The sequence below is a fragment of the Cydia splendana genome, chromosome 24 (genome assembly GCF_910591565.1).
Source record: "Cydia splendana chromosome 24, ilCydSple1.2, whole genome shotgun sequence".
Taxonomy (NCBI): domain Eukaryota; kingdom Metazoa; phylum Arthropoda; class Insecta; order Lepidoptera; family Tortricidae; genus Cydia; species Cydia splendana.
Window position 1 is genome coordinate 1614602 of NC_085983.1, and position 10289 is coordinate 1624890.

At 34.5% G+C, this 10289-nt stretch overlaps 2 protein-coding genes across 4 annotated transcripts; one reads left to right on the forward strand and one right to left on the reverse strand.

The window, feature by feature from the left end:
• The first annotated feature begins 1537 nt into the window (after positions 1-1537).
• LOC134802551 (uncharacterized) lies at positions 1538-10147 on the forward strand. 3 transcript variants are annotated; one of them, XM_063775208.1, is made up of 10 exons: positions 1538-1589; positions 3842-3911; positions 4306-4380; positions 6664-6762; positions 7254-7352; positions 7922-8066; positions 8726-8817; positions 9183-9661; positions 9805-9869; positions 9994-10147. In XM_063775208.1, the coding sequence occupies exons 2-10, from the start codon at positions 3852-3854 to the stop codon at positions 10059-10061; spliced, it is 1182 nt and encodes a 393-aa protein (XP_063631278.1). In that variant the 5' UTR covers positions 1538-1589; positions 3842-3851; the 3' UTR covers positions 10062-10147. The 3 variants fall into 3 exon arrangements, with proteins under 3 accessions (XP_063631278.1, XP_063631275.1, XP_063631276.1); XM_063775205.1 differs by lacking the exon at positions 1538-1589 and adding an exon at positions 3089-3260; XM_063775206.1 differs by lacking the exon at positions 1538-1589 and having other exon boundaries at positions 3819-3911.
• On the reverse strand, positions 2337-2954 carry LOC134802154 (uncharacterized). Its single transcript, XM_063774747.1, has one exon. It carries the CDS (start codon positions 2952-2954, stop codon positions 2337-2339), a length of 618 nt encoding a protein of 205 aa, XP_063630817.1.
• Positions 10148-10289: the final 142 nt, after the last annotated feature.

Consider the following 10289-nt stretch of genomic DNA (forward strand, 5'->3'; position numbering starts at 1 on the left):
TCACAGGCGCGTTGTTGACAATTAGTTATTGAAAGTTTGACTGCCTTACAATTAAACAATTCGAAGCATGGTTATATGCACTGGTTTTATGTAACCTTGAAGCTTTAAAAGAAAGCTTACATTGAACGAGTGCGTAGGTCAGTGATATTTTAACTGTCAGTCATTATGAAATTCTGTACTTAATCATTGAGTATCTACCTAGTTTTGACGCGTAGTCTCATCCGGTTGACTCTGACTGTATACCCAGCTGCAAAAGTGCATACCCATTTCATGATTGAAGAAAAGTTCAATAAACAGGTATGCACTTTGGCAGCTCGCTGTACCTACATTCTTATAAAAATTGTTATATTAGCAGATCGCCATAATCACAATTCACAGACCATTCTAAAGTTCAATTTCCAAGGTCCTCGGGAGGCGTTTAAGAGAGGCAACAGGATACCCTCCCGCTGGCAGCTTTGTCGCGCAAAGACTCGCTATAGCGATACCTACCTACTGCCTCTTTTATTTAAATACACGTTTATTTTACTTTCCTCGTATTCGACTTGAAAATTAGAGTGTTTATGTTTAACTCGGGTGAATGGCATTATTGTATCCCTCGGTTAATAAACTGGAGACCAAGATTTATTTGGACGTAAACAAACGACGCCTCTTTTATTTCAGTTTTAACATAAACGCATTGTTCATCGCTGGTTGCTACTATCATATTGGTGTATTTTTATAGATAAAAGTTCCACACTCTGCTACATGATTTTTAGGGTTCTGTACCTCAAAAGGAAAAAACGGCGTACGTTTGTCTGTGTGTCCGATCAACCCCAAACCCTTTATCTCAGATACTACTGGGTCTAAAATTTTGAAAAAATACAAAAAATATTTCTTTACCTATAGATGTCAGAATAGCCTATTAGAAATGTGCAGTCAAGCGTAAGTCGGACTTAATTACTTAGTTTTTGATCCAACCTCTACGGGTTTTTTAAAGACATTTCATTCACGTTACATATAAAAAAAATACATTATTAATAATTAGGTAATGTACGGAACCCGTGAAACGCGAGTCTGACTCGCACTTGACCAGATTTTTTATAGAGAACAAATTAAATGTGAGACCGTCAAACATAGGTTCTTTTAATTATTAGCCTATCCTATTACCTTTGCAGGCGGCTAAACCAGTAAAGGGCATAGACTGTTTAAAATGAAAATTCACCCCCGCACACTGGCAGAGCCGGAGCCACAGCTATAGTTCATTTTTTTAGCATTAGAAAGAAGGTAAGCGATCTTGACATGTCTTTTAATTGAAAAACGCTTTTTAAAAATCAGTAACTATTACTTAATGAAAGCAGAAGAATATAAATGTTCGTTTTAGATTCATAATTATTACATATTTGCCGTGACTTATTTTTTTAAAACGTGTTTTTCAATTAAAAGGCACATCAAGATTGTTTACCTTTTTTCTAATGCTAAAAAAACGAACTAAGTATAGTAATCGATTGATATAACAGGTGCACATGTGACACGTATCTTGCCTCATCAATGGATAGTGAAAGGTCTCGTAACCTACATTATTGTATCGTAGGTCAGACGGCGACCGTGAGGTAAGGATAACTGGTTTGATTATAGAGATGTAACGCTACCTATATCGACTACTTATGTCGAGATTATCTGTATGGATTTAACTTGTATCCATTGCTAACTTGTGTAGCCTGGCTTTGCAAAATTAATTTGAGTGTCAAGTGTGTTTATGAATGTTTAATAAGGTATTATTGCATTAGTTATTAGGCATTACTGATTTGTACTTCTAAAGCCCCCTCCACACTTGTGCGCGAATCGCGGCGCGAAGCCGCGAACGCGAGTGTGGCGTCGATTTTCGCAGACAGCGAAATCGACTCCACACTCGCGTTCGCGGCTACGCCCGCGATTCACGTACATAGTCTGGAGGGGGCTTAACGTTGCTGTTTTAAACATATTTTTCCGCAATTGTTTTTTTTTTGTACTGATACTTTTATTAACACCATGAAAGTAGTCAATTATTTACTTGTTTTTACTAGTGGAAAATACTTGCGGGGTAAAGAACATTTTTTTTTTCTTATTATATAATTTATTTCAGAATTAATAAATGATTCCATATATGTACACTTAAATAAAACTTAAACTCTATATACATTTACAACTTAAAAACAACAACACTTAAAAACTTAAAAACTAGGTGGACAACATGTGCATCTGGTTACAGTAGTAATGAAAAAAAATATGAAAAAAATGAAAAATGTTTATTGTGTTAAACAGTACAATTTGAATACAATTACACTTGAGTCCTCCTTGTAAGTATATGTATACCTGTATCAGGAGTAATGGAAGGGACTATTATCCCGTCCTGCCACTGTTTCCAGGAGACTGTTGGGGCTACCGGCGATACGTCTCAGCAGGGACGCGACACGTTTTCGCATTATCGCGTGAAAGCCATCCGTGCGCGCCTCCGCGAACATGCCTGACGCACTGCAATGCCGCGGGAGCCCCAACAGCATCCTGAAAGCGTTGTTATATTGGACGCGCAGGGCGCTGTAGGTTTTTTGAGTATAGTTGATCCATAGACTGCAGGTGTAAAATGACTGACAGTATGCACTAAATATGGTAATTTTAACGTTTTTGTTACACCTAGCAAATCTGCGGATCAACATGTTACTCCTCACCGCCAGCGCCCTGCGTTCCCTTTCGATGTCCTTGTTGTCTGTGAGGGATGAAGTAACCCAGTGCCCCAGGTATTTAACTTCTTCAACTATCTTGAGAGGAGTGTCGCCAAGTTTAACCTGAGGGGTACGCGAGTAGCTCTTAGTACCCGCTTTAAAAACTAACAACTCACTCTTCGAGGCATTGTACCTGAGGCCATGAGAATCCGCATACCGCTCACATATCGTCAACAGGTCTTGTATGCCACTGATTGATGGACTCAGCAACACCATATCGTCTGCGTAGCTTATGTTATTTAATAAATTTTTACCTTCAATGGTAACTTGACACAATATAATTAGAATTATTTTTGTTTTAATGTTTTGTTTTGTGAAAATACTTTAACTGTTAGAGGATATGCTGTCGATGTTATGAGCACAGCACTATTATGTCATGATAAAGTTTTTTATCGACAACAGTTTGATCGTACTCGTGAATCTCAAAGCTCGCTCACTATTGTGCTTAAGCAGTTAATTTATGTTTTGTTTATTTTTGTGAACGGTTGTGTTTATTTCTAAATATTTTGGAGTACAAAAAAAGTGCGTTACGTAATTTTCAGTTTATTTTAGTGTAATTTTAATACAATATTTATGTTAAAATTTTTACGAATCATTTTAATAACATCGAGCTTAGACAAATTAGGAAATAATTTTAATTTTTCTGTTTTTATTTTATTTAAAACAAGCTTTAAGTAATTGTAATTATTGGTTTTTTCATTATTTTTTGTACGTATATAATTTAAGTAATTTTAAAATAATAATCATAATAATACAATATTAAAACTAAAGTTAATTTTTTTTTAAATATCAGAATAAACCTAATAAATCTAATAATAGACGTGGTCAACTTTTTAATGTCGAATAAATGCCTCCAATAATTTTATTTTGTTATATTTAGGTTAATCGTATAATAGATCGTTGTAGATGTCTGTTTGGCCCTATGGTTGACTGGTAGAGAATGCCATTTGGCATTAAGTCCGCCATTTGTACATTTTTGTATATACTTTGTGCAATAAAGTTTAAATAAATAAATAAATAAATAAATATATTAATTTAATTTGCCAATTAAATTGCCCAAACATTCACAACAAAAAGACTTCATATTTTACTAATTAATCTAGCGCGTGAACGATGGCGGACATCCCAAGCGGAAGCGGAAGTGAAGATTGCGAAGGTGTCAGACTAGTTGTCGTAAGTATTTTAATCCGGATTTGTTCAAAAATAGCCCGTCGTACCTTGAAATAAAATAAAGTATATCATCATTATCTATCAGATCATCACATTATGATTGGGGCATGCGAAGTCGTCATATGCGGAAAACTCATTAAATTGGATAAATCTTAAACGTGTTTTGTAGTCGTGAGATAATTTGAATTATGCTTCTAAATATAACTTACTTGTGGGAATAATAAACATTTACAAAGTGTACCTAAACTGGGATAAACTACGAATAGTTTACATGTCACTTTCGCACTTACGTATTTGTTAGGAGTGTTAGAACGTGACAAGAACGGTGACAAACGATAAAGAGCCGACCATTTTAGCCCTACAGTTCTTCCATCTATTGATATGTTTTTTTTTTCAGCTTAATTTACCAGAAGATGAGGGCGAGGGGCTAGGCTTCCGTTTAACAAGAACTTTATGGGACCCTTATCCTTGGGTAAGTACATACATATAATTCAATTTATAGGTTATTCATACGTCATAATTTCATAGAAGTTTGACGTTTAAAATGACACCTGCACTGCGTGGGCTATCAAATCCGCTGCAGACTTTTCACGGTCTGACTATAAATGGTCTTTGTAATCAACTTAGTAAATGGTCAATTTGATTGTAATCCACGCAGATTTGAAACTCTAGCTTTGCCTGGTTTGGTTCATTAATAGAACCACTAAAAAAAAGGGAAAATTAGAGTTTGTTTTAAGTTTACAAAATTTTTCATGGTTTTAACTTGCTAAAAGTATTTCTTACCCCTCTGTAAATGTAAAAAATACATGAAGAACAAAAATACCGTGTTGACATAAATTTTAAAAGAAAAATTACTAACGTTAATGTAAAAATAAATCATCATTAGCATACATCGGATTCTAGGGGGCAAATTGTATGACGGGATCCCTATCCGTCATACAATTTGCCCCCTAGAATCCGATGTTTGATCATTAGTATCATTACATAAACTCTGGTTATATTTTTAATATAGTATAACAAATTTAAATGCAGGCGCCTCAGTCGCGGGCACTCGTTGGCATCTTTTTATCCGTACATAAACATCCTTTTCCCTATGATTTCTAGGTTTCGACATTAAATAATAGGTATCTGTTACTGTATCTAATCAACTTTTTTAGACAGTTGGCCTTCTCTTTACGTCCATATGTCTTAACCCGAATTCAAAACTTTTTAGCTTTTCTATCTTATACTTGCCCTTGAGACATGATTTATTGTAAAATTTGGCTATATGAACTCACATTTATAGATGGATCTATCGCGAATTTATTTTATTACCTTTATTTTCCGAAACGACGGTAAATAAAGGTAATAAAATAAATTCGCGATAGACCCGTCTATAAACGTGAGTTAATGTGTTCAAAACGCAAAAATTTTAAAAACTATTTTGGCTAAATTAAAAAAAGTTTATATTAGCTAAACATTGAAACTTATAAAAAACTATGCGACCTAATTAACAAGCTTTTATTAGGTCGACCTGTATCACAGTGGAACGAAATTACAAAAAAATGGACATTCGCATTTCTTTTTAAAACCGTATTTTAAAAAATGCTTTTCGGTTGAAAATGGTGTAAGGAATAAAAAATGTTACATAAAATTTTTCAAAATTAGTCTTATTTAAAGCAGAAAAAAATAAAACCTGTTTTTTTTTGTATGAAACTGAAAAATAGGTATCTTATTATAAGAAAACAGTTACCGATCCCGCTTTCTAACCTTTAGAATATTATTTTCCTACTTAAAAACAGTACAAAATAGTAAACAGCTTATCTCGGTAGGTGCCCTTTTTTGTTTTATAGTCCAGTCAAAAGTCAGTACAAAACAACATTTTCTAGTGTTTTATTTTTATTTTCAATAGTTTAACGGTATATTAATGATAATTTTGTGTAAATACAACATATTTTTGACATTTTTATAACTATGACAAAGAAAAAAATAATTTTATACGTACGAGAAAATTATGAAAATTTTAAATATAAGCAAACATGAAAGTAAGTGAGAATATGTCGTATTTACTCTAAATTATCATTAATATACCGTTAAACTATTAAAATACAAAAATAAAACACTAAGAAAAATGTTGTTTTGTACTGACTTTTGACTGGACTATAAAACAAAAACGGGCACCTACCGAGATAAGCTGTTTATTATTTTCTACTGTTTTTAAGTAAGTAGGAGAATAATATTCTAAAGATTAGAAAGCGGGATCGGTAACGGTTTTCTTATAATAAGATACCTATTTTTCAGTTTCATACAAAAAAAAAACAGGTTTTATTTTTTTTCTGCTTTAAATAAGTCTTATTTTGAAAAAAAAAATATTACATTTTTTATTCCTTACATCATTTTCAACCGAAAAGCATTTTTTAAAATAGGGTTTAAAAAGTCATTTAATCATTTTGTTCCACTGTGATGTATGTAACTATGTAATGGAATCTAAGGTAACTAATTTAACCATCTTCCAAGGATCATACCGTCATGAAAATTGGCAGCTGTATGTAGTTCTGATGACAATACAATAATATGGTACTGTCGAACTGATCTGATGATGGAGACAAGAGGTTGCCATAGGAACTCTGTGATGAAACAACGCAACCTAACTGTGTTAGGGGTTTTTAGAATTGTCTCGATGAGTATTAGTTGTCTGTCGTAAGAAAAGTACAGTCAGCGATAAAAGCTTGTACCAAAAATGAATTTTTTGCCAAAAACTTATTTTTCTTGTCAGGTTCGTGAAGTAACGCCAGGAGCGAGAGCTGACTTGGCGGGATTGAAAACAGGGGACTGTTTGCTCCAGGCTGACGGAAAGGATTTACTTGGTTTACCTGTAAAAACTAAATTTAATATGAGTTCAACATTTGACATTCAATTTAAGTATCAAACGTCTTTATGTGAACTTGAAATAATATTTTACATGATAGAGAAATGAAAACTACTAACCACATTGACGTATTATATCTAAGGAATGGCCTTGCGGGCACTAAAAATGGTACTAGTTCAGCGGTGTCACTCACGAATTCGAGCCAATCGTGCAGTATAACGCAATTAGTTGCGACCAATCGCGCGCGTGATGCGTACTCATCAACCAATCGCGTTGTAGCGATGTCACACCGCTGTACTGTACTGGTCCCATTCATGCCCCATTCTTATTGCCCGTAAGGCCAGCCCTGAGATATATAGGTACGTCTATTACTAACCATGGAGTGAACGTTGGTTTTTGGTTGACATTTGGTTGGTTAGTAAAATTAAGATTTAAGTATTTAAGCTACATCCAGTCTTCATATTATAGACCCCTGATTATTATTTTATATTTTGCAGGTTGGACAAGTAGCTGGGTTGATCAGGGGAGATGGAGCGGGCCACGGAATTTCACTTCTTGTTTGGAACTGTGGAGTAGATCCAAAAGATGATCCAGAGGTATGCTCGTATTAGAAAAGTTACAAGAAAGAGCGACGAAGTGACAAATATCAGTGAAAAATTGTATCACATAGAGTATATATTTGGACCACCTTGCTCCGTTGCCTTGTCATGTCTATAAGCTCCTTATAAGACATAACTTTAACCACAACATCACATCTACCGCTATTTATAAAGTTACATCTGTTCTCTTTTCTGTCGTGTGCTCACGTGCTTCAATCCAATGCATACTAATATAGAGTTAGAAATAATAATAGAGTTAGACCAAGAAAAGATTGCAGAGATTTTGATAGCCCACGTAGTGCAAGTGTTATTTTAAACGTCAATCTTCTACGAAATTATGACGTATAAATAACAGTTGCACTGCGTGAGCTATCAAAATCTCCGTAGACTTTTCTTGGAATAACTCTAATAATTCAGCCTATACTTAGACGTCCCAATGCCAGCCAGTCTTTTTCTTTCATGTGGGATAGGGCTTAGGTTCTAGCCCAGCTGGTCCAATGGATGTGAATTGGAGATACCACAGCCACATTTCTCATCAAGATTACTGCATTCAATAAATGTTGTAGCTCCTCTGGAGTTGTGGTGGAGGTTCTCGCGGTGAGAAGTCAAGGAGAGCGCTGGCGGGAGTCGTAAAAGCATTATCCTGCTGCGTCTGCGCCGCTACTGCCACAAAAGCACTAAACTGTGCACGGTCACATTTGTACTGCGAAGGTTGGTTTCCTTTATTTTCTTCACAAACTACCTACCTATAAGCTGCCTTGAAGTTTAGCAATAAAACTGTGCTAGAGTACATCTCAGCTAACTTTGAACCGACTTCAACAGAACAATGTGTCATTATAAACGCCATATTTTCATAGAAATTTGATGTTAATGACATTATTACACTTTGTCACTGCAAATGCCTTTAGCTTGGGCAGACACTATACAATTCTACATAGTACTTACAAATAGGATTAATAAAAACTTTTGTGTAAGTTATTCACATAAAACACTATGAATTTTACCTTAAAATAAAATTGCTATTATGTTTCCTGGAGGCGTCTGCTTAAGACCTGATGATTGAGTGTTCTTTATTCTTTATTTCATTTCATTTCATTGTAGTCATGTTCATAATATAGTAAGGTGTTACAAGTATAAAGCGGTAGGTACATGACACCCTGTAGGGCACACAATATTATTGTCCTTAAACCTGTTGCGGTCAATCATCACATCTTAAATACCTCCAGAAACCGTTATAACAATTAATTAGATAGTTCTATTACATAATTTTAATTTAAACCCCTACGTACAATTCCGACATACGTTAAACTGATGTGTAGGTATAAGTAATGAACTTGTAATATAAACGATATCTTCCCGTTTTATTATAGCATGCTGGAAGAGGCTAGAACGCTGTGCTTTATGCAGAGAAGCACTGCCGCCCAAGGATTCTCCGTATGCTAGGAATTTGGTCGCCGAACAGGTAAGAATTTTCCCTTTGGTGTTAGCGATCACTTGTTTCCCAAATTAATTGCATACCAGAACCAAATTCATAATAAAGACTACATATAAAAATTGCAATATTTTCCTGACATTAATAGCTTTACTAGAAAAGGAATCTATTAACTTGTTGTACAATATAGTTAGAGAGATGAACCAATACCATACAATATTACCAGCAGCAATACATACACAAGTAAAACACAATAGTATTATTACAGGACTCTGATGTGCTTATTTGCAAAGGACCATATCATACTATACTGCTATGTTAGAGGTCAGGAACTATATTTAATAAAACTAGATAGACAGCATCTATATTTACTAGATTATTCCTATAATTTACAGGTTTTCGAAGCAATAGCAACAGAATATGAAATTAAAGACGCAATCAAAAAGCCAAGTGAATCTGCATCCGCCTACGCATCACCCAACAGGTCCCCCAATTTGTCATCTGCAGCCTTCCGGAGAGGTCAATACCATCTATCAGCAATGAGGAATCGCAAAACTGTACAGTTTATTGATAAATATAAACAAAACTACGCATCAGACCCTAACATTCACCGATCTCTTAACCAGGATTCGAAACCAACAGTCGATAATTCAACTACCGAAAATGGAAGAAAAGCTTGTGATTGTCACCAAAGCGGGAAATCTGAGAAAGTACCGGAAATAAGAATAAACGATGAACAGAAATGTTGCCAGAGCATGTTACAGCATAGTTTGATTGCTCGTGCAAGACAAGCTTGCTCACTGGTTGATTTGCAAGCTGCCATGCAGCCTTGTGTGCTGTCGAAATCTTTAAATAATATCAACGCTGAAAACTGGTAAGTTATAACTACATGCACTTAATGATTACTAAGTTTTAATAGAGTTAGATCAAGAAAAGTCTAACTCTGTATTTGTCTTAATAAAAACAAATATTTTTTCTCCCATCAATCATGACTATGACTCATTTGTATTTTTTCAGTAACGAATCCGGGCACCACAGTGGCTCTCTTGACAACTTGAAGATAAATTGTAAAACTACCTCAGGTTAGTTTATCATTGAATATGCGTTGTAATGTATGTGTTGTTATTATTAATCAATTACACAAACTACTGAGAATATACTACGTATCAATTACATGGTAATAACCGTAAATCTTTTTTTTTTCAGATACGCCGCTTTATGTGCTTTCCGCTCCACCGATTTATGTATTGACGTGTGATCATAATAAAAACTAATAATGCAAAGTAATGTATATAAATAATGTAAAGCTTGTAATTTGTAAGGAACTGTTAGTGCCATTTATTTTGCAACGATATCATTTTATAATAATTAAAAGTTTAATAAATATTTCGAACTCTCTACTACTTCTTGTATTTCTACATTTTCTACCATATAGAAGATTTTTTTAATAATATGGGAACCCCTATAAAGCGTTTCGATACTGCTATATTCTTATGGTTAAA

Bases quoted from the DNA above. Each gene is read 5' to 3' on its own strand.
- LOC134802154 (XM_063774747.1), bottom strand. From the start codon at position 2,954: ATGGTGTTGCTGAGTCCATCAATCAGTGGCATACAAGACCTGTTGACG.
- LOC134802551 (XM_063775208.1), top strand. From the start codon at position 3,852: ATGGCGGACATCCCAAGCGGAAGCGGAAGTGAAGATTGCGAAGGTGTC. The intron at 6,763-7,253 runs GTAAAAACTAAA...TATATTTTGCAG, and splicing joins AGGATTTACTTGGTTTACCT to GTTGGACAAGTAGCTGGGTT. The intron at 9,662-9,804 runs GTAAGTTATAAC...GTATTTTTTCAG, and splicing joins AATATCAACGCTGAAAACTG to TAACGAATCCGGGCACCACA.